General features: G+C 35.0%; 1 protein-coding gene across 2 annotated transcripts in view; it reads right to left on the bottom strand.

The window, feature by feature from the left end:
• LOC145299251 (uncharacterized) overlaps positions 1-25616 on the bottom strand; it is a 121335-nt gene that overhangs the window by 47204 nt on the left and 48515 nt on the right. For both annotated transcript variants that reach the window (XM_080144387.1, XM_080144386.1), the window contains exons 14-17: positions 21455-21679; positions 9621-9731; positions 6959-7061; positions 794-950 (exon numbers count right to left, since the gene is read on the bottom strand). In XM_080144387.1, the coding sequence (XP_080000513.1) occupies positions 794-950; positions 6959-7061; positions 9621-9731; positions 21455-21679 (596 nt within the window). The remainder of the gene's footprint in view (positions 1-793; positions 951-6958; positions 7062-9620; positions 9732-21454; positions 21680-25616) is intronic.

The following is a 25616-nucleotide window of genomic DNA, read 5'->3' on the forward strand; positions in this document are numbered from 1 at the left end:
CTAATGAGTCACCATTTACCAAGGCTCAAAAACATCCTGATGATAAGGGAGAACATGATTCTTATAATATTTCTGTCGGCGTGACTATCTTCATTTGGATCTTGTTAAACCCTGGAATTTGTATGAAATTTTGAAAGGGCCGCATTATTTAATCCATGAAAGCAGCTTGTTCTTGTTCTGTCAACCAAATAAAAAGTTCTGTCTGAAATTCAGAAAGATGCCCCAGTTTGACAAGATACACCTGAAGAAGGTTGGAGGTTGCATCAGCTGAAACGTAAGAAGAAGGCCCAAGATGACAACAGTAGTCCAATTAATCAAAATAATATAAAAAAAAATCAAATAGCCATATAATCGATAATCCTTGAGAACGTTTTACTGTAGCATGAACACTTCTACAATTCACTTCAGAATCAGTTTTCCATTTCAATGATGAGCTTTTGATGCCTTAAATGCTATCCAAGATGATGTCTTACAATGTAGGACACAAGGCTAACTAAACACTGCCAACAACATTCCATGAGAAAAAAAAAATGATTAAGAAACAACTTCAAAAGAAAAAGTGTTAGAATCCTACCTTGGATCTGACGTCCAATCAGCTGCATCACCATCGGTTGGTTCTTTAGCATCGACGTAGGATTCTTTATCCTGACTACTTATTGATGCCTTAAATGCTATCCAAGATGATGTCTATCAATGTAGGACACAAGGCTAACTAAACACTGCCAACAACATTCCGTGAGAAAAAAAAAATGATTAAGAAACAACTTCAAAAGAAAAAGTGTTGGAATCCTACCTTGGATCTGACGTCCAATCAGCTGCATCACCATCGGTTGGTTCTTTAGCATCGACGTAGGATTCTTTATCCTGACTACTTATTGTTTCAGAGTCCAACAGTGAAGCAGTCGGGGTATGATAAGAACCATACTCAAGACCCCCAAAAATTTGGTAATCTATGAAATAAATATGAAAAAATATATAAATATACATAAATACTAGTAGGGAGACTCAACATTGCCCGGGATTGAATTAAGATCAACAAATGTTGCACACTTCAAATGTTTTTATTGTCATCAAAATCTGTGAAATTGCCCATTTCTCAATCAAATTGATTGCTGCACATGCACCCCACAGTGAGTTAGTATGCAATACATTGTAGTCTACATTTTTTTTTTTTTTACATGGTAGTCACCACTTATCAAGGCCTGGAAGCCACTCAGGGATAAGAGTTATTGCGTGTACAGTAATCAATAGGATAAAATTGTAGTAATCGTTAGCAATGGAGATTTGATAAAGTGTCTTACTTAAGGGGGAGGTTTAGCAGGAATTTGTTTATGTTGAACTTTAAGACATCCAAGTTGTAGTCAGGTGGGAAACACGCAAATGGAAGAGAGTTCCACAGGTGTGCACTTCTTTGTTCATGGAATCTACGTTTTGATTTAGGCACAGATAAATAATGGGGAAAATTATTGACAGTGGTTTCAGTTAGACGGGTGTTTCTCGTGAAAGATTGGCGAGGAGCGACCATAGATTGGAGCTCAGACAAGCACTTGCTATGAAAATAACAAAAAAACAAAGACAGGCTCACAACGTCTCTTCTGTGGGAGAGAGGTTGCAGAAAAAAGCATCCCCCACTAAGCCACGAAGTCTATTTTGTACTCTGTCAAGGCAGGATAGGCTGTTTTTAGCAGATCCTTCCCAGATGTGGCAGCAGTACTCCATCTTTGGACATACTTGGCTTTTATATAGATAGAGAATTGCATCAGCAGTGAGATATCTTCTGGAGCGGAAGAAGGACCTTACCATTTTTCCAGCAACCTTGGCAACAGACTTGATGTACATGTTCAATTTCAGGTCATGATTAAAAGTCAATTCCAGAAGCTTATCAATACATGGAGCCTCTCTTAGACGAGAGCCATCCATTTCAATTGATGCCAGACGGGGATCAGAGCATTGATGATGTAAAGATAGGAGCTTGGTTTTAGATGCATTAAAAATAACCAGTCACCTCTAGCCCCACTGTACCACGCGCTCGAGATCAGAGGAGAGAGAATCAGAGAGAACTTTGTCATTTACTGCCTTTGATGTGTTGCCATAGATGGTCATGTCACCAGCATAGATGTCAATGAATGATTTAAGTATGTGTTTTCGGAGATCATTGATGTAGATCAGTAAGAGAGTTGGGCCCAGGATGAACCCCTGAGGGACTCCAGCATTAATATTGTGGGCCTCTGATTTCTGCCTATCAACCACTACTCTTATGAGCCTATCGGAGAGAAATGATTTAATAATTGAGAAAACATTTCCAGTTATACCATAGCTGGAAATCTTGTGAAGTAGGCCTTTATGCCATACCTTATCGAAGGCTTTTGATATGTCAAGAGCAATTGCCCTAGAAAGGAAGCCTTTGTCGAGAGATTCACTAATCCTATGAGATATAACCGTTAGCACATCTGCTGTAGATCTTGCAGAACAGAAACCATACTGCACGTCACTAAGAAGGTTGTTTCTGTTGAGGTGGTTTACTACTTTATTTAATATGGATTCCAACAACTTACTCATGACTTATTTAGAGGGAGATGACTTATCACCTGAATTTTTAAATACAGGGCATACTGATGAGATTTTCCAGGGTGTTGGGAAGCAATTCTCCTTAAGGCAATGCTTAAACAGTTTTGTAAGTATGAGGGCAAGTCCTGGTTGAAGCTTTTTCAGCACTATAATTGGAATGCCGTCAGGGCCGGTTGCTTTACTGGAATCAAGGTTCTTGATTAGCTTGCCAACCTCATGCACAGATATTTGTATGTTGCATAGCGTGTTGTCTGTTATAGGAGGAAATACGGGAAGTTGATGGCCTTCGTCGCATAGGGTAGAATTAGCTGCAAAGTTCTTGGCAAATAGTTTGGCTTTGTATGATGCTGACGAGATGACCTTAGGTCCATTGATGATGGTTGAGATAGGATGCATGCTTCCGTTCAGGATCCTGTTTGCTATTTGCCAGAACTGATGGGAACCAAGCCATCGCTCAGCTACTTTGGATTTAACGGACTGAGCATATAGCTCTCTTGCATTTTTTATTACTCTTTTACAGTGGTTGCTGGGAGTCCTGAAACGAGCTTTAGTCTCAGTACATCTATTACATTGGTAGCTATGGAAAAAGTGATTTCTGTGCACAATAGTAGCAGCACATTCTGGGGAGAACCATGGCTGGCTGTTAGGTTTTTGTTGAAATTTTTTGGATGGTATGAATCAGTCTATGCCTACAATTAACCATTCGGTCAGGTCTGATACTATAGAGGACACATCCTTTTTAAACATGGAATGCAGAGATAGATCAGATATAAATGTATGGAAGCTATCCCAGTCAGCCATAGACTATCAGTTCTTTAGATATGTATTCATTTGTTTTCCCATTGTGCCTGTTATAGAGAGTGGTGTCATCAGCAAATATACCCATCTGTGAAACAAGTTCTCTCTCAAGAATCAACTGTTGATTTCATAAAATTATGTTTTATATATAATAGCTTGAGTTAAAGTTTAAAATGCAAAAGATAAATATCATGATTCAATTGTGCTTAGAACAGAAACATTCATTTCAATTAAATACTTCTTAAGAGAAAAATCCAGGTTGTCCTCGACAGTTGTAAATCTAAACAATATGATATAAATGCAGAAGTACCTCAGGGGTCGGTCCTTGGACCTTTATTATTCCTGATATTGATAAATGACCTCCCTGATTAAATTGTTTCGGAGATGGGTATATTTGCTGATGACACCACTCTCTATAAAAGGCACCAGGGGAAAACAAATGGACACATATATAAGAATATGGCAGAAACACTAGAGGATGACCTCCAATCTGTAGTGGAATAGGGACTGAAATGGAAGGTTACATTCAATGCTGCTAAGACTAAACTTGTTTCCTTCAATAATTACAAGAAACCTTCTCTACCACCGATAGCAATGGCCAAGAACACATTACCTGAAAGTACTTCTTTTAAACTCCTCAGCCTAATGTTTACAGGGAACATGAACTGGAATTGAGAGCATTGCCAAGGCTGCTGCATAAAAACCCAAGTAATATGTGCCTATATTTTCGCAAATTTAAAAATAGACTTTTAGGGGGTTGATCTATATATTTTTGTTTTACCAGTAGTTTAAAATAAATAAGTATCTATCATTTTTATCATAAGTACCAGAAATGGAAAATTAAGTTTTAAACAAAAATAAAGAAAAAGATAAACAATTAAAAGAATTATTTTTGGCATTGGAAAATAGACACAATTTTTCCAATTTCAATACTCAACAAAAGTTCTGATTTTTTCAATTCTGATTGTCTCAACACTACTCATTCCGGGTGAATCATCCTTGTAAAGTTCAGGATTCCCAATTCCAGTGATTTACATAAAAAATGCAAGGACCGTGTCGGTCTTCACTATTTCTTTCCAAGTCTTCAGCTTTGCATTTCTTTCAGTCAGTGGGTGTGATTGGGTCTACCAACTTGCAAATGAATTCTTCCTTAGAGCATTGAGGAATGCATAAGAATTTGTTGATATAACTTCTGTTTGATAGTTTAAATGTTTGCAAATATTTTTCAAATTTTGAAGGGTCACAAAATAAGTTGATCTTTTTTTTTTTTGCAATTAATTAATGAAAAATTAAAATAACTGACTCATTTGTGAAGAACACAAAATGCATTCTGATGGATTTAATTCTATAAAATTATTTTTTAAAATAGGATTTTTAAAATTATTTTATGCTATTGCATCTTATTTTTGATTTTAATATATATTTAATTATAAATAAATAATTTTGATTTTAATATAATATTTAATTATAAATAAAAAAAAAATAATTCAAAGTATAATTACCAAAGTTTCGCTACTACAAACTCAAAGCAGAAAATCTACAATGATTAAAAAATACATCCTCGTGCAATTCTTCAATCAGCACTAGATGTACTACTTCACTTTTGCAGTTAAAAACAAATTGTACTTTCTTTACTTTGAAAAAAAAAATCAACTTATGTGTGTCAAAAGTTCATACTTTTAATTTTTTTTTTTATTACTGTATTCATCATTATATCAACTAAGCTCCAACCCCTGTCCCATTGCCATAATTTTGCATAACTGTGCCTGTTTTACAAATATTTTAATGGAATGTGCTCTGATGAACTCATTCCACTTGTGCCCCCTCGACATACATACCCTCAACAAACCTGTTTAACAACAAAAGCACACTCCTTCACTGTGGAGGTTCCTAAATACCGGAAAACCTTTGACTTTAATAATTTCTTCCCCTCACACTGCTAGACTTTGGAATTCCCTTCCTGTTACCTGCTTCTCTTACTGTACTAACATACAGAAGTTTAAATGTAATGTAAACCAACATCTTGTTCATCTCCTCTAAACATGGTCCCAAACAGTAGCCAAGTGGCAATATGCCTTGTTTAGAATGAATATGAGTATAAAAAAAATAAAGAAATAAAAATATCATTAAATGCTAAGAGAAATAACCAAGAACTCACTTTCTGGTGGAGCTTTTAGGTTTTAATTTCAGTAAATATTTGATTATAAATAAAAAAAAAAAAAGTGAAGCATGCATGGTTCCCCGTGAGTGCACAGTGAATGAGGCATAAAAAAAATGACTAAGTTCAGCATTTGTCCCCCCCCCCTCATTAAGCCCTAAAAGACCCTCGGGGGACATCAAATCCTGGTCAAAATGAACAAACGGTACAGTTTTAGGCCTTAATATATGTAAATTTGAGTTCTGCCCCATGCAAAAAAAAGAAATGACTAAGTCCATCATTTGCCCCTTCCCTCCCAACATTTAGCCCCAAAAGTCCCCAGGGCCTTAACATATTTAAATGTGAGTTCAATACCATGCAAAACTGCTAAATAGACATACACAGAAAACTTTGGACAAATATGGTAAAATAGTCCCAAAAATGGAGTGCTTTAAAAAAAAAAAAAAAGAAGCCCTTGGGGCACACCCAAGAGTTATCGCAAAATATAGACAAACAAAATCATCTAGAAATCAGTTAGTTACAACTTTTCAGAAAGTTTTATAAAAATCCAAGGTATCAATTTTTTTTTAATAAGCACAAAAGTGTCAATTTTAACCCGAAAGGCACTCCTAAGTGGGGCAACCGGAGTTTTCCTGGAAAATCCGTTCTGTTACGTTTTTACTCATATCATGTTTAATGTTTGTGCAAAATTTCAAAAAATTCCAAGGCATAGTTATTGAGAAAAGTGCAGAAAGACAAACAAACGAACAGACAAGGGTGAATTTACAGGTCTACCCTCCTTTTGACGGGGGACTAATAATTCAAATTGTAATTATCAACGTTTCACTACTACAAACTCATAGCAGAAACTGAACATCAAGCAAAAAAACATATCCTCAAACAATTGTTTAACCAGGATTAGATCTACTATTTATTTGCTGCAGTTAAAAACAAACTCTTTTTTTCTTTGGAGATATTGAAAAGAAACCAACTCATATGTTTTAAAAGTTTATATATTTATAAAACTTCTCATTTTTTATAATACTATATTCATTATTGGTTCCCCCAGTAAAGAAGGGGTTGGACCTAGTAATTCACTCTTGTTTGTTCGTTCGTCTATTTGCACTTTTCTCAATAACCACGCCTTGGATTTTTCAAAAATTTTGCACAAACATTAGTCATGATAAAAGTAAACTTTTGCCAGAACAGATTTTCTGAGATAACTATGGTTGCCCCTATTATGGGGGTAAAATTGTGCCCAAATTGTTCATCCGTTCATTTGTTCACTTTTCTCAATAACCACACCTTGGATTTAAAAAATATTTTTGCACAAACATTAGTCATGGTGAAAGTAATTTTTTCACTCATGGAGGGTGACCCTGCATGCTCGGCTCGTTACACCTTAATTTGCGACACACATTAACTATTAAATAATAGAAATAACCAAGAACTTACTTTCTGATGGAGCTTTTCTTTGCTGAAGACACTTGTAAGGTTGGTCACCATTTTCCAAAGATTCACTGACGAAATCATCAACAAATGAGAGAGTGAAATCCAGCTGACAAAAATAAATACGAATGATGTGAGTGAGTTTATGCTGAAACTGCATGCGTTACATTATGGAAGGGGGGGGGCTATGTCAAAATAGCAAGGAAACAAGCTAGTATTAATTTTTATATAGGCATACTAAGTACAGATCATGGTGAAACAAAACTTACAAAATAGAATTGTTCCCAGTAGTGAATCATAGAAAGGTTGTTGTTGGTGGTGGTGTGGCATTCACCCTAGGCAGTTTCCTTCAAAGGAGGAAGTATCAAGGAAATATTAAATTCACAGATAGTCCCCAGTCATCCTGTAATGTTTGGTGCATTTTTGGTCAGTAAGCCAGTATCTTCAGACATCATGATCTGGTAGTGCCAGATGTCCTAACAAGTATTACTACTCTCAGCCAAAGTGGACCTAAGAGCAATGGTAACTAAGGGGCAACTTCACATTTCCCACAGTCTCCAAATGGCGTCTCACCAGTGGATGTCTTTTCAAGTTATACCTAGGACTAATCACAGAAAGGTGACATATAAGTCAAAGCACAAAGCAAGAGGTCAAAAAGACGTCTGACGAAAGCAAGAGGTCAAAAAGACGTCTGACGAAAGCAAGGGGTCAAAAAGACGTCTGACCAAAGCAAGAGGTCAAAAAGACGTCTGACCAAAGCAAGTAGTCAAAAAGATGTCTGACCAAAGCAAGGAGTCAAAAAAGACATCTAACCATTATCCTCTATTTCATCCCGTCTACATTCATTTCTAAGAAAACATCCCGTCTACATTCATTTCTAAGAAAAGTCCAACTATAGCAACATAATTCTCCTAAGCTGATAGAAATAATTCATTTTTTCAGTTTCCATGAAAGTAAATAACTTGTCTAAACTACTCTTATTGTTCAGCATCTCTGATACCATCACAAATCCTGGCTACTCATGAAAACATCCATCTTTAATAATTGGACAATAGCTGTAATTTTTTAGGTTCATAAAGAAGAATCATTTTAAGAAAAAAAATGTTGGTGCCATCAATATCCAAACAAAGCCCGATGTATCAATGGGTTCACAAATTTAGGGTCCACAGAATAATCTTACATGTTAAGTGCAACAAAGCCACTCATTCAATGCCAAAATAGACACGTGTCAAAATTATCAACAATTTTGCAAATCATATCCAGGTATTCTTGCAACGCAGAGATGCATATTTGGAGCATATAATTGAACGGTAATAAAACAACTATTTAAATCATTGCTATTATAAGCACCCCCACTTCAAAAAAAAAAAAGAAAGAAATGCTACTCATGAAAACATACAAGAAATTCTTAATAATAGAGAAAGTTCTTTAATATCCCAGGTTTATGAAGAAGACTTGACGGCTATGACTCTCCATCTACCTCTCTCCCTTGAGGCATAAATTCATTGTTGCTTATTATTCAGAAGTCCATTCACGCTGTTTCTCAAAAGTGCTTGATGTATTGCCATAGCTTTTTTTGCAGTTATACAGACAGTAGGTTGCAGTGTCTTTCTGTCTGAGCAGTGCATATACTGAGCAATTGTCCTGACCTTTGTAGCCAAAGGAATTTACTGCTCAGCACAATAAGATACAAAACTATGAACGGAATTATTTCTGATTGCTTCTGTATTACAGCAGTCACCTGCTTTTCATGATCTCACGTTACCATAATTGGGGGGTTGAAGTGGGTTCTCGACTAGTGGAGGGAATGAGACATCATACTTTACCTTCGACAGTGCCTTATACAGGGCCTAGTATTCACAAATAATTACGACGTATTGGCCAGGCGCATTGTTACTTAACTTCGGTGATCTGGTGAGAGCCGGTGTCGATAAAGATATTGAATCTCTACGGTTGCAGATGAGCATTGTCTGAAGATAGCAGTTTCAATCCTAGTCAAAGCCAGCCAGAGCCAAAAATGTGGTGAGATAACAACAACTATGGATGAGAGTAATTGCTGAGGTTGCAGCCAAGAGATTCGGACGTATTATTCTGTCATGGTAACCACCTGACAAAGGCCAGAGGAATAGTTGGCCGAAACGTTGTGAAGCAACAACAACTAAAAGATAAGTATAATAGTTTGCAATAAATAAATGATTCATAAAATTGGACTGAATTTTAATGTCACTTTTAGGAAGTCACCCTTTTCGTTGGTTATCTTATAATTAAAATTCAGAGAGAAATTATGGGATGACTTAATCTTTTTATGAGAATAAATGACAGTTATAATAAAATATCTTTTAGGAATGGTTGCCATATTTAAAAAGTTATCAAATATGCAATTTCGATCCTTTGTATGCGAAACCTAAATTGGATTGGAATATTTTATGCAGAATGGAAAGTGGACCTTGCGTTTACTTTCAGTAGCTTCATAACTCTTGCTTTCCTTATTTTGTGCTTTCTAGGAGAAATGTTTCTGACAAAGAGCGAAGAATTTCTCTTTTCTGGGTGAAAATTCATCCACACAACGTTTTAGACTTTGAAGTAGTATTTTCTTAGCTCCTTACATTAAGTGACTTCATGCCTTGTCTGGAGCAATTTCAATTAATTTTTTGTTTTTTAATCTTACCTCACTGTCTCTTCTCATTCGTTGCTGCATCTTGTACATGTCAAATTCAGGAAGGCCGTCTTTCATTCCAGGATGACAAAGTTTCACAAGATTCAACACTTCTTGAAACCTCTAAAATGATGAAGAAAAACATATATATATATATATATATATATATATATATATATATATATATATAATTATGCTGTCAAAGAAAATATCTTGAACAAAGCAAAACTTATCAAGATGAGAAAAGCTCAACACTATTAAAAGGAGCAAACAATAATATTAAAACATATAAAGTAAAAGATGTGAAGCATATAGCTTCGAAATGCCATGGCCCAAAAAAGTTTTCTTTTATTTTTTTCTTAATTTTCCCCTTTTACTGTTCCTTATTGTTCTGATGATATAATAAAGTTATAGGAAATTGTCAGCAGGACGACTGATTTCTAATTTGTATAATAAATGTTAAGAAACTGAAACAAATGTGTTGAACGTTAAAAATAATATTACTAATAATTATCATAATAATAATTAAGGGTGTACCGATTAATCGGCAGGTAATCAATAATCAGCATAATCGGCCACTTTGTTGATTAATCGGTAATTGGCCGATTAATTGTATTTCTCTTTCCTATTAAATTTAAATCATTTCATCACTGCCAAGTGACTCATCAGATAACTTTGAAACATTAACATAGTAACTGCTAATTTAACTTAACATTTAATTAAGTGTCTGGTCACTATTATAGCCTTTTGTCTTTATCAAATAAAATTACAAAACACGATCTCTAATTCTTAAATTAATATAATTAAACAATTAGATAAAAAAAAAGAAATTACAAACCAACTACAAAGTACAAATTGTAATTCTTTAAGTGAATAACTATAAGCTGAAGTTCTGCACCTGCTGCTGCTCTACTTCCTCTGCTCTCATAGTCTCCGCAGTATTTAAAGTTGAATACTTTTAAGTTGTAATGTAGAAACATTAGACTTTCTCTATTCTCAGGACGCAGCCTGTATAGGTTCATACACATTACCACCTGTACTAAAGAGCTTCTCATCCTCCAAGATGAAGGTGATGCACTTAAATATTTTGAAGCCAGTTACTCAGCAGTAGTAGGGTCTCCTGTGTCTTCTTCCACCAGTGAAATGGATTATCACCTCTTGCGAGTAGTTGTAAAGCTAAGTAATGGTCAACTTCTTTTGTGCACTTCTTTTTTTTTTCAATGGGAGGTCACCACTTATCAAGGCCCGAAGGCCACTCAGGGATAAGGGTTATTGCGTGTACAGTAATCAATGAGATACTATTGTAGTAATCATTAGTATTGGTGGTTTTGATAGAGTTTGTTTATGTTGGACTTGAAGACATCCAAGTTGTAGTTAGGTGGGAAACAGGCAAGCAGCAGAGAGTTCCACTGGCGTGCAGTTCTAAGAAAGAAGTTAATCATAAGGGATTTACTCCTTTGGAGTTTGGGTTGCGATTTTTGTATTTCTGTTGTAGTTGCAGTTTCTATCTGCTCTAAGTTTTGATTTGTTACTGTAGGTTTATTTGAAGCTAATTCATCAAACAGATTTGAAAGAGATACAGTTTTACTTTAATTTTGATTTTTTTTACCCTCAACTGAGCTTGAAAAAGTGTATCCTGTTGATTCTGCTTTATTACCATCAGTAGAAAGTAGAAGTTTAGAATCAAATTCTTCGAGTTTTCCATGTCATTCATTTGGAATTTAAATGTAAATATTGGATCTCGGAAAGTAGACACATAAGTTTTTATCAGTTACATAGGATAGAAAATATTGTTTCCATTGATTCATTCAATTGTTCAACAGTGGTAAGGATTCCACTAAAGTCAGAAATATCAGAATTGGACAGCTTTTGAAAGAAATAACCCCAAAGCTAAAATTGTAGGTATTATCATCGATATAGTTGAAGTTCTGTAACTAGCTTCTTTGGTGATTTCTTTTCAAATGGATTCAGTAACTGGACAATTTTTTTAACAAGTCCCCAATGGTAAGTTGTTAAGGTAGGAATTTTATAGCGTCGCAAATTCTCATATGGGCATTCAGCATTAAGCAGAACGGTTCGCACAAACTGAAAATAAATCATTTGTAAACAATTACAGCGTTAACTTGAAAAAATCCAATACAAAAATAAAATAAAGATGTTAAAACGATAAAAAACAATAGTATTTATGCAGAGAACATTTTGGAAACCCATTTCTTAACATGTAGAGGAGAGGGTGTTTTTCTAACTAGTCTGTACGTTCACCTAGCAATTTAATAAACAATACAAAACAAGTGATTTGTGCTACAAGTATTGAAGAAGGACAACTGAAGTTTTTTCTCTGTATGTGTTTGACTGGGGAAGGGGTTGAGAGAACCACCTCAAACTGACGAATGTGATCAGTGCCGAGTGAAGAATTCAACAGAATTGCAAAGAAATACAAATTGTATACAGAACTCTATTGTTGCTAACATGTAGTTTTTACTTTTATTAAAGTTAAATATCTAAGTTTACTTAATTACATTACCATGGTAAACAAAGTGAAAAATACTTCATAAAATTTTCTTGGGGATACTATTTTAGAAGTAAATCGTGTAAAGAGCTGACGTTTGGATATAGCATTCTACAATTCTAGTATTGATTAGGCATGTAATATTCCAGATCTTTTAATAGTTTTTGTGATATGCGATTTTGAAGTTTATGACATTTGGTACTTTATTTCTGCCACCAAAATTGAACATATCAGCATTTTTATCGACTTATAATGAAGTTGCAGCTAAAATTTAGAATTATATTGAATGCTCATATTTACTGTCATTTAACTCAGTTTTATTTGATGATACTTTAAAAATTATCCATCAGTGCAATTGTGCTATTATAAATGATGCAATGTTCACTTTTCACACCTCACAAATGAAGGCTGAAATTGAATTAGAATTAATTGTATGTTTACTTCCTATTGTCTTCTTATACTAGGAGTGATGAAAGCATCTTTTGTGACATTTTTACTAGTTACGTTTTTTGTCATTTGGTTTTAAAGTTGCAATGTTGTAATTTACACATATTCGTGCTTCTTCATCCTTTTTTTCTTTTTTTTTTTTGTGTATACTGCTGATTATCAGTAGAAAGTAGATGTAGAATCCAATCTATATATATAAGTCTGTGTGTCTGTGTACATTTTCCTTCGCAATAACTATTAATTTTCAGTCTACAGACTCGAAATTTGATATACAGGGTACTGAGATTTGGGAAACTCTATGTGATCGGTTTTGGGCCAGAAATTTGGCTGTTAAGGGGTCAAAGTTCAACGATTTGACCTTTGAGAACTCTACCAAACTCCTCCGACAATTTGGGGTCTAAACATTTGAAATTTAAGATATAGGTCCCTTGGACATGGATCTAACTTAATAACTTGATTTGAGCCCAAAACAAATTTTAAAGGGTCATAATAGGGGTCAAAGTTAAAAAAATTGACTGCTTTTTTTTTTTGCTCAACATACACCTCCAAACACCCGGATGAAATGCTAGTTCTAAATATGTTTTCTATGCTAATCTTTTAAAATTAATATTTGAATCATGGGTCTAAAAATGTAGACATACACAAGTTTTTATTATTTAGATAGCATGAAAATCTTGTTTCCATTGATAACCTGAATTGTTCAACAATGGTAACACGGATTCCATTAAAGTCAGAAATATTAGAATTAGATTGAACAGCTTTTGTCAGAAATAATCTCAGAGCTAAATTTATAGATATTATCATTGATATGGTTGATGTTCTGTAACTTGCTTTTTTGGTGATTTCTTCAAATGGATTCAGGAACTGGATATTTTTTCAAACAAGTCCCCATTAGTAAGTTGTTAAGATAGGAATCTTATCACCAGCACATATTACAAGAGCTTTTCGTTGTTCTTAATTTATTTTCAGCATATAATATGTTGAATTCCACCATGTGGTCACATTTCAAATGAGTTTTTTTTTTTGCAAATTAAGCTGATCCTAATTCATTTATTGCAGACTATTATCCTCATCTTTCTTAGTTGTTGTTTCACGATGTTTCAGCCAACTATTCCTCTGGCCTTTATCAGTTAGTAACAGTGACGAGATACGAACTCCGAATCTCCTAAATGCATTCTCAGCAATCACTGCCATCCGTAGTTGTTGTCGTCTCACATTTTTGGCCAAGTAAGCCTCTAGCTGGCTTTGGGTAGGATTGAAACCGCTATCTTCAGACAATTATCACCTGGAACCGTAGAGATTCAACGTCTCTATCCACTGCGCCATGGGCCCCAAAGGGCGATCAAGGCTGGATTTTTTGATCTTATAAATCGACGTTTATTTATTATCTGATCTTCCATGGTCGGGTCCATACTGAATGGTGTGTATATATATATATATATATATATATATATATATATATATATATATATATATATATTTTTTTTTTTTTTTTTAATTGGAATTCATTATTTATTAATTTATTTATTGTGGACAATTATCTTTAGCTTTGTTATTTTAGTTGTTGTTTCACGACGTTTCGACCAACTATTCTTCAGGCCTTTGTCAGGTGGTAACCGCGACGGAATAGTTCCTATTCCGTCGCGGTTACTTTTTTTAAACATTTTTATCCCAAAGTGTATTGTCACTTCGGCTTACAGGATTACTATTTGGGATCATGTCTAACAGGGAACTCTAAAGAAGTTAAGCAGCAAGATGTTTTTTCACATTACATTTAAACTTCTGCATAACAGTACAGTCAAGGAAGCAGAAAGCAGGGAGGGAATTCCAAAATCTAGCAGCTTAAGGGAAGAAACTATTAGAGTAGAAGGTTTTCTACAATCTAGAGACCTTTAGAATGAAAGTGTGGGATTTTAATGCTTATCAGGTTAATCGGATGTATGTACGTTGTGGGGGTACAAATGCTCTGAGTTTATCAGAGCACATTCCATTAAAGTATTTGTAAAACAAGCAGAGACATGCAATGTTGTGGTGATGGGACAGACGCTGGAGGTTGTCTGATAGTGCAGGACCTATTAGATGCAACACTATTTTTTGAACCCTGTCTAAGAGTGAGAGACTAGTAGTATATGCACCAGCTCAGCTCTGGCAGCAATACTCCATGCATGGTATGCGAACGTTGGCTTTGTAGAGGTGTAGTATACTATCAAATGTGAGCAGTTGGTTCACGTGTGTAAGCGGTATCCCCATTTTTTTTTGTCTTTTTCTCAATTTTTTTCAGCAGATTATTATCGAATGGCGACGAAATGTTACATCCCTCTGCCTGTTCTACAAGTATTTTAATGGTGAATGCTCTGACGAACTACAAGCACTTGTACCTCCTCGACGTAAATACCCCTGACAAACCCAGCAAGTAGCTAAATCTCACCCCTACACAGTTTAGATCCCTAGGTGTAAGAAAGCCTCCTACTCTAATAGTTTTTTCCCCAAGAACTGCTAGACTTTGGAACTCCCTTCTGGGATTCTGCTGTCCCAACTGTACTGACATGCAGAAGTTCAAATGTAATGTGAACAGACATCTTGCTGCTCAACTCCCTTCATAATATCCCTGCAACTTATGTCCCTGATAGTAGCTCCCTATTTCAAAGTGACACTGTGTCTTGTTTGGGATGAAAATTGAATTTAAAAAAAAAACCAAAAAAATGGACACTAATCTACCAGATTATTTTTAAAAAATGAAAAAAAGAAGTCAATATTTAAATATTTGTGTGTGTGTGGGGACAGGTGCTCAGTTTCTAATGCAACGTTCTATATAAATCGATCACCCATTTTGGGATAAAAATTGAATTTAAAAAAAAAAAAAAAAATTGACACTAATCTACCAGATTATTTAAAAAAATGAAAAAAGAAGTCAATATTTAAATATTTGTGTGTGTGTGGGGACGGGTGCTCAGTTTCTAATGCAATGTTCTATATAAATCGATCACCCATTTTAGAACCCCCTCAATGTTCTTAAGCCAAATTTCACAAATTTAACCATCTTCGAGCAGTTTGGTCTTTTTTTAAATTTCACTTCAAATTTGCCCTTTTCCGATTATTTTATATACATATCTATGGTTATCATCAACCTGTAACGTGGCGATTACACTCAAACAGCGTCGTTACATTTCAACCGTTCGGAGCAACACATTGTCTGGTATCGTCGCAGGAGCAAACAAACAAGGAAGAACATAAAAGTACAACTCAGCATTTTTTTAGGTGAATACAAAAAGCATTTATTCCAGTAATTTCCAACAACGTACATCACTGTGTTTCAAAATATCACACATGCATCGCATATGTTTGCCAAGACACCCTTTCAGGCATGTGTCTTTTTTGTCGCCTGCATTTCCACTTTTTCAACCATGCGGCGCATTTTCTCTCTCGCCGCTTATGAGTTAAAACATGTCTGAATGCTTCCTTTGCTCGACCACATGCCATCGTTTTTTTTCTCTTTCTTCCCGTGACATCAGTGTGTGCACACTTGCTCAATTTGCATATGTGCTAAAACAGCTGCTGCTGCTAATATTTTCGCTAGTCAGCTATCCTATGGTTGCTGCTGATTTTCTCACACGCATATTACGTGCTATGTTACAACCCGACATTTATAAAGGTTTGGCCCATATTAATTTTTTTTTTTTTTTAAATTGTTTTTTTTTTTAATATATAATCTTCAGCATTTACAATTTTTAAATTAACAAGAAAATTCTTTGGTATACTTAAGTGTGCGTACAGTTTTTAATACAATAAAGCGATCCCCCATAATGGAATCACTCGAGAAAAACATGCACACCCCTTTTACATCAAGTATTTTTCATTTGTCAATCTAAAGGCAATAATTAATGGTCAATGTACACTAGAGTACCAACTAATGACTTACCTTTAAAAAGTTGATTTTTTGGGGTTTGCATTCCGTATTGACAATAAGGAATACCGACCTGAATACGATATTGTTTTTATGTCATATTTGTTTACATGCACACAAAAGCAGATTGATTAAAAAAGTATCCTTTATGTAAAAGAGATGTGCGTTTTCTTGTCGAGTGGTTTCAATATGGGTGATGGATTTATTTTATCGTTTTTTTTTTCCTCCTCATGGTATGACATTGCATCTGTCTGTTTTTAAGGTCATCTATAATATAAATCTCACCTGTCTATTTAAATGTATGTATGTATGTATGCATGTATGTCTGCCTAAAAGAGGCAACGGATTTTCACGAGATCGATATCATTTTGAAGTCCAACCCTTCGGACGACAAATATCGAAAAATTGGCTAAAAACATTAATTCCTTCACCCTTAACTGGGCACTTTTCTACAAGGAGGGGGTCGCTTATTTAGCCGATATTTTAGAAAATCATCCTCTCTTTTCAACTGACTAGCCTTAATTTAAACCTTCGCCACTTCCGGTTTGGCGATGGACGCAACAGCAAAAGCTTCACATTCTTTTCCTCTTTCGCGGTACGGGTTTGAGCCTGCCTGTTTACTACCACTTTTTTTTCTCCTCAATGATGTTATCCACATCAAACTGATACAGATCTGGTATCGTTAGAAAGAGCGATCTCTAAGACACATAATATTGAGAAAAAATTTTTTAAATCGTCAATTATTTCATGTAGAAATGTTGTTTTGTTTGAAGAAGGGGTCAGGTAAAAATCTGGCTTTTGACGTTTGTTAATCACACATATGCGAACGGTCAATTCGTTCTTTCATTTTAAAAACCTAAATTTGCAACATCATAACATTTGTGTCGTTGTGGTTCGATCAATAACATGCTCAATTACAAACTTAAGTTATGCAAGTTCGCACCCAGCAAGTGGCATTTTTTTTTCATAAAAAATGATGAAGAGAAATGTTACATTTGAAAAACAGACAAGTCACTCTAAAACGCATTTATATTCAAACTATTTGTACCATATTCATTTGTAATGTAAATAAAAATTGACAGCATTCTTTTTTCACTTCTTTCTTTGTAATTTTTGCTAATTTCAACATATTTTTACTTGAAATGCATATTCAAGTCGACAAGTGGTACTCCACTCTTATTTTTTTTGTTTTCATCTTTTTCTCAATTTTTTCAAATGGACATTAGTCTAGCAGATTATTAAAAAAAATGAAAAAGTCTATATTTAAATATTCGTAAGGGTGTTCAGTTTCTAATGCAACATTCTAGTAAATCAACCACCCATTTTAGAACCACTTAATATTTTTAGGCCAAATTTCACTAACTTAGCCTTTTTTAAGCAGTTTCGCCTCTTTTTTTAAAATTATGCTTGAAATTTGCCCTTTTTCAATTATTTTATATACATATTTATAGTTATCTTCAAGTTTCACTCAGATGAATTTGAAGCTTAGACAAGTACTTACTATGAAGATGATAATAGGTTAGAGACAGGCCTGCAACGTCTATTCTGCTAAGTTTTGAAGCTGATTTTGAACTTTGTCAAGGCAAGATATATAATAAAATAAATTTGATACGAATTATTATGATAGAGAGCATTTCTATTTGCATTAATTTTTTCAATATGCGAACGATCAATATGCGAACGGTGAATTCGTTCTTCCATTTAAAAAAGCTAAATTTGCAACATCATAACATCTGTGTCGTTGTCGTTCGATCCATAACATGCTCAATTACAAACTTAAGTTATGCAAGTTCGCACCCAGCATGTGGCATTTTTTTTTTTACTGACAAAATTTTGCTTCATTTCGTTAAAAAAATGATGAAGAGAAATGTTACATTTGAAAAATAAAAATTTTATGTCACTCTAAAACGCATTTATATTCAAACTATTTGTACCATATTCATTTGTAATGTAAATAAAAATTGACAGCATTCTTTTTTCACTTCTTTCTTTGTAATTTTTGCTAATTTCAACATATTTTTACTTGAAATGCACTTCACGTAGACGAGTGGTACTCCACTCTTATTTTTTTTGTTTTCGTCTTTTTCTCAATTTTTTCAACGGATTATTATCAAATGGGCATTAGTCTAGCAGACTATTAAAAAAATGCAAAAAAGCCTATATTTAAATATTTGTAGGGGTGCTCAGTTTCTAATGCAATGTTCTAGTAAATCGACCACCCATTTTAGAACCACTTAATGTTTTTAGGCCAAATTTTGCTAATTTAGCCTTTTTTAAAGCAGTTTGGCCTTTATTTATTTATTTATTTATTTTTTTAATTTTGCTTGAAATTTGCCCTTTTCGATTATTTTACATACATGTTTAGAGTTATCTTCAAGTTTCACCCAGATGAATATTTTTTTTCAATAAGCAACCTTGAAGTTTCGTTATCCGGCATTTACAATTTTTAAAATTGATAGGAAAACCCTTTGGTATACTTATGTATGTGCATAGTTTCTAATACAATAAATTGATTCCTCCATACTGAAACCACTTGACATCCCTTTTGCATTTCAATTGGGAAATTGTTGACAATTGTTGTAGCTACACATGTGTTCTTGTAAAAGTTTTCTTTTTGAAAGTTTGGCAGGAGGGGAACATAGATTGAAGCTTAGACAAGCACTTACTATGAAGATAACAATAGGTTAGAGACAGACCCGCAACGTCTGTTCTGCTAAGTTTTGAAGCTTATTTTGAACTTTGTCAAGGCAAGATATATAATAAAATAAATTTGATATGGATTATTATGATAGAGAGCATTTCTATTTGCATTAATTTTTTCAATATTTAAATTTCTCTTTCAGGTTTTTGAGAAGCAGTATATTAATCGATTTTATTCACGTATAACTAGTGATGGGACGATTACCATGTTTTTCTTGATTCCAATACAATAACCAATTCTGTTCTAAATTCCTTATTTCCATCTGGGCTGGTGCATCTCCTGCTAGTCTCTCCCTTTTAGATAGGGCCCAAAAAAGAGTCTCCAATCTAATATGTCCCACTTTGTCAACTAAGCTCCAACCCCTGTCCCATCACTGCGATGTTGCATCCCTGTGCCTGTTTTACAAGTATTTTAATGAAATGACCTCTGATGAACTCATTGCACTTGTGCCCCCTCGACGTACATATGCCCGACAAACCTGCCTAGCAACAAAATTTCACCCTTTTACTGTTGAGGTCCCAAAATGCCAGAAAGCTTTCTATTCTAATAGTTCTTCCCTCAGACAGCTAGACTTTAAAATTCCCTGCCTGCTACCTGCTTCCCTGGCTGTACTGATATGCAGAAGTTTAAATGTAGCATAAACCAATGTCTTAATCTTTCTTAGGCATGATCCCAATTAGTAAACTGTTACATCCAAATAGCAATATGCCTTGTTTGGGTTGACGGTGAATAAAAAAAAAAAAAAGACATCAATTCCAGTTCTTTTCAAATCTAAATATTTAACTATAGAGTTATTTTCTTATTTTCCATCATTTCATTGCCGTCGTCTTTCAGGACGTTTCACCACCGAATCTATATGACCTCTCCAGTTCTCTCGATCTTGCATGACAGTTTGTAGGTCCCAAACACTTTCCAATCCTGTGTCCTGTAGCAGATTGTCAATGTAGGTTATTCTTCTTCTACCATGGTTTGGGTGTCCATCTGTTGGTATCCACAGAACTAGCTTTCTGGATTCCTTTTCGCTGTGTCTCATGCAGTAACCGGCTACTCTCATCCTTTTCTGCTGTACTTTCAGTGATACTGGTGGTAGGTCACCATAAAGCTGTTGGTTTGCTGCGTGGCTCCTCCATGATGTATTGAGGACCATCCTGAGCATCCGTGTGTAACAGACATCCAGTCTCCTCTTCAGCGCATTTGTAAGAGTCCATACCTCAGCACCATAGAGAAGGACTGTTTCTACTGTGGTAACAAAGAGTCTTACTTTCAACTTTTCTGAGAGAGTGGATGGCCACATCTTCCTCAATTTGTGACATGCACTCCATGCCAGTGCTTTCCTCACTTCAAAATTTTTTTCAGTGCTCTCTGACCATGCTCCAAGGTTAATTGAAATTTTTGACAACCTTGAGCAGAGTTCCATCAAGTGCTTTCACTGCAATTGGGTCAACGTAATTGAAAGCTTGTATCTTCGTTTTCTTGGCATTGCAGTACAAACCCACCAATCGCGCTTCCTCTTTCAATTGGCTTAGGACTTCTTGTGCTTGATCAATTTTCTCAGTAACGCTAAGTCATCAGCAAAATCGAGATCAGTAATAATAATTAGTTGAACACGCTTGCTCTTTCATCTGTGCAGATGAAAACCAAGCTCCTCTTCTCTTCCACTGAGTGTCTTTCTTTGAACATAGTCAAATACTACGGCAAAGCGGTAAGGTGTTAATGTATCTCCTTGTAAGACTCCAACGATGATATTGAAAAATTCTGTTTCTCTGTCTGGTGCTATTACTCTTGCCCTTGTGTTCTCGTAGATCTTAGTTATTGCTTGGAGATTACTGTAAAAACCCATGTACTATGTACATATATTTTCACAAACATAAAAATATACTTATAGGAGTCAATCTATAGATTGGAGTTTAAAATCTATACAGTGAAGTTTAAAATCAATCAATATTTACAATTTTATCATTTGTACCAGCATTAGAAAATTAAGTTTCAAAAAAAAAAAAAAAAAAAGAATTGTTATAGGCATCAGGAAATTTTTTCCTAATTCCAATATCCCTAAATGTTCTGATTTTTCCAATTTCTGATTCCGATTAACCTAGACACAACTATAAGATTAATATTTTCAAGAGAACACCCCAATCTGATTGTGGACATGTCCTTTAAAAAAAAGGGCATCATTAAATTTGCCAACTTAGCAAGGCTGGGTGGATCGGCTCATAAGAAAATCAATTCTTGAGAAAAATGGTAAATATGGTAGGTTAAAAGAGGTCAATGAAAAAGACCTTTACCTGTTGTGTCTCTGATGACATGGACACTGGGGGTATGGAAGTGAGAAAAGAATGAACACTCTCTGGACTGAGGGCCATGGAATGAAGCAGTTTTGTAATGGCCATCCAAATCCAACTCTGTGAATCATCAGAAGTGCCCTCGGCAAAGGCATGCTTCAGGAAGAGAGAAAGGATCTCAGTGGAGGGAGCAGACTGAATCACTTCGGCAGGATTTTCACCAAGAACCTGCAAAGAAAACAAAAAAAAAAAAAAGAAAATTTAGTTTTAAAAAGAATTGATATGATAATCAGATATTTGCTGTCAATCATGGAGGAAAACTTCAATACCTATCACCATGACGAAGCAACAAGTATATTAAGGGATGTCATTTGTTTTTTGTAATATTTAGATTCTTCGGACCACTGTTCTCATCTTGAGTGTCATTTTCACAATGTTTCGGTCGATGTAACCTCTGACCATCATCAGCTGTACATTGTTGAACTCAGGAGTTTGAACAGAATTCTGAACGGAACCATTTATTTACTTCCTGGGGCTAGCATGCTCTTGTTCCATCAACCATGGCTGGATAAAGGTCCTAAATAATTCACAATTATATTTTTCGGTTGACTACACTTTAAATTGAAACTTCAATCTTCAGGAGAATATAACTTTTATAACTAATTTTTCCAAGTATTCTTGTGACCCGATGTTTTTTACAATTAATTTTTCCAAGTACTCTAACCTCTGCATCACAGGTCCTTGCAGACAAGTTTAGTATGAATTTTGGGAGCCTTAAACCTATTTTATATCTAGTTGTAAATATCACTATTTCCAAATTCCCGAGTTCAACAGAAACATTTCTGAATTCAACACGATAACCTGAAGAAGGACGGACGTTACATCGACTGAAACGTTGTGAAAATGACAGTCAAGATGATTGGGGGGGGGGGGGGTAATGGCATATCAATCCTTTGTGGGTTATTTAATGCCAAATCCAGTTATTTGTGGAATAGTATGTTGTATCCAGTTATTTTAGCGTTCCATTTGTTGGATTGATGTGAGTGGCTTCTTTTGGGTTGAACAAGCATAGATTATTTTTATTTATTAGATTTTCAATTTTCTTTCCCGTTCTATCTGTTTCCTTGCATCCCCATAAGGTGTTGTGACTATTTAAGTCCCCTAGGAAAATAAAGGGTTTGGGTATTTGCCCTCTTAAGTTCTCCAATTCATTTTCATCTACTTGTTCATGTGGAGGTATGTATAAAGAACAAATGCTTATCGGTTTGTGTAAAGTTGCTCTTATGTATGCAAATTTGTTTTTAATTCAATGTTATTTTTAATGAATACTGATACACCACCAGAGGCTCTAAGTCCTGCATTATGAATGTAGTTATATTGTTGATAGTGTTTTATATTCAAATCGTCCTCATTCTTAAGGAAGGTTTCTTGGAGACAAATAACCAAAGGATTAAATTTGGTTTGCAACAATAAAATTTCATTGTAATTTGCCTTCAATCCACGGCAATTCCATTGGATGATCTTGTAATTCATGATGATTTTTTTTTTGGTTTAAGGAGTAACTTCAGTTTCCATGTCTTCTAATTCCGTAAATCTATTTGTAGTAGTAGTAGTAGTAGTAGTAGTGGCTTCTGTTTGTGGTAATTTCTTTATATTATTTTGTTTTTTGGTAGATGTATTTTTTGTTTGTTTTTCAAGTGTGTTTTTTTCACAACGGGGAAGACGTATTGGTGACCTGTGTGGTCTTTCTTTTAACTGATTTTGTTTTTCCTTAGTTTCATCTTTTTCGCCATCTGCACGACGTACTGGTGATTTTTGTGGTCTTTCTTTTGATCGACTTTGTTTTCTTGGATGTTCTGATTTTGGTTGAGAATTTGTTTTATTAGTAACATTAGTTGATGATTTAATGAGATGATTAATATTTGATGATATGTTTGGTTTGATTTCATTTATAAATTTGGGCCAGTCATTTGATCCCAATTGTAACAATTGGTTTATTAGTATTTCGTATTTGGAGTTTTGGTTAGTGATGTTGGATGATATACAACTTGAGAGTACGTCTTTTCCTTCATGTATCCATCTACTATTTTCCTGGCTTCAAGGAAGGAGATGTTTTTGGTATGTTTTATTGACACTACTTCCTTTTCTTTCTTCCAGATTCTGCATGCTCTAGCATAAGCAGGATGGTTTTCTGCACATTTGCAATCAAGATTGCAGTCATTGACAGTGTAGTCTGGATCTTTCTGGCCACATCTGCCGCACACTGCTAGTCCCCTACATGCAGCCTCATGGTGCTAAACTTCTGGCATTTAAAGCACCGAAGTGGGTTTTGTATAAAGGGTTCAACTTTTTCAACGTTGAACCCAATTTTGATTTCTTTTGGGATAGTGGGTTTATCGAACTGCATAAGTGTTTGTATGTAATGACTGATTCTCTTTTTTATTGTAATTCTTTTAATGTTTATTACTCCTTGGTTTTTAAGTTCTTTTGTTATTTCTTCAGTAGTGCACATTGATAGGTCTTTCGATTTTATTACACCTTTGGATATATTCAGATTCTTGTGTGGATAATATTTATGATGTGGAAAGTTTTCATTCCTAGGAGAAAAGTGACATGTTTTTCTCTCGCCATTTCCACCAGTAGGGTTTTATTTTTTAAAGTTTTTACATTTTTGGGGGTAATATATGCCGATATAATTTTATGCATAATAAACGGTGAAAAGTCAGGTATTTTGGTTTCTTCGGTGGATTCCAATACAATAAATTTTGAGGATGTTTGATGTAGTTCATTATCTGAATTATCCGAGTTGACGTGTTGGCACTTGGAGTTTTTATACTTGGCCATATATATATATATATATATATATATATATATATATATTAATTCATTGCTTATGCTCCCCACCCACCTTGGAGTCCAATATTGGGGCATGTTAAGGGGGAAACCCATTCGCCTTGTCATGCCAGGGCTACATAAACAGTATACATGTCCCAAATGGGAGCCATGAGCACCCATAATCCTTTAGTTACACAATCCAAGTCATTTGTGGTAACTTCCGGCACTATACAGCCATGTCATGACTTTAATCATTTGGCACATTTGACCCTAGCCACCGCCTTTTAACACATGGAAAGGAGGGGAAAAAAGTATATAGTTTATCGTGGTATAGGGTAGAACTGTATTTGTTACGGTTTAGAGGAAATTGATAGATGTGTTAGGGCTTGACGTAACTAGCCGATTGATCGGATCGGGCCCCTCCGACTGCCTGTCTAGCCTTGTACGAGGCCAAAGTGGAGTGTTGCAACTGATATCTTTAATTTCTCTAGATATCAGTTGCTCAGCCACCAGGATCCTTTTCCGAATCATTACGAGTCGCCACCCACAGCCAACAGGTGGCCCTTTTGAGAGGCTTTTACTCTCTGCAGGGGGACAGTCGGTGTATTCTAATGCCCCACCGACAGGGCTGGGAAGTAAGGAAGGAAAAAAAAAAAAAAAAAAGGAAGCGGAAAGGGGCTGTTGTTTTTGTTTTTGTAGAACATAATTAAGTTTTACAAAAGAGAATAGAAAACAAAAGCAGAAGTTTAATGTAGGTGCATTTCGTCTCAGGAAGCCAATAGACAGCCTGATCTGGTAGCACCAGGTCACTCAAGATGAGAACAGTAGTGGGATGAATGTAAATAATATTGGTAAATCTGACTTATCGATTCAATATAACTGTTTAAATTAAGTTTAATTTAACAATAAAAACACACCTTAGTAAAATTAATTTAAATTTCACAAAAGTTTCAATTTAAAAAAAAAAAAAATTGAAAGATGTCATTGTTTAAAGTCAAGCAACATATTTTTCCGTTTATTTCAATTTTACTTTTTGTTCTCTTTGTGAATGTGTTGTTCCCTCTGGTGCTGCATGTGAGATGACGCCACAAAAAATTGTGACGAAATGATGAATGTGAGATGACGCCACAAGAAGTGTGAAGGGCCAATGTTGCCTTCACATTTTCACCAAATTTCAGAAAAATCTAATGGATGGGAAAAAAGTTATGGGGTAAAAAGTGCTATTTTACGCAATTTTGGGGCATTTGTGACCCCTTTTCAGCTCCTGGGAACACCGAATCCCAGTGAAAATGGACAAACGGTGCAGTTTAATGACTTAAGATATATATAT

This window comes from Euprymna scolopes, chromosome 2 (assembly GCF_053919585.1).
Source record: "Euprymna scolopes isolate OS-2025 chromosome 2, ASM5391958v1, whole genome shotgun sequence".
NCBI lineage: Eukaryota > Metazoa > Mollusca > Cephalopoda > Sepiida > Sepiolidae > Euprymna > Euprymna scolopes.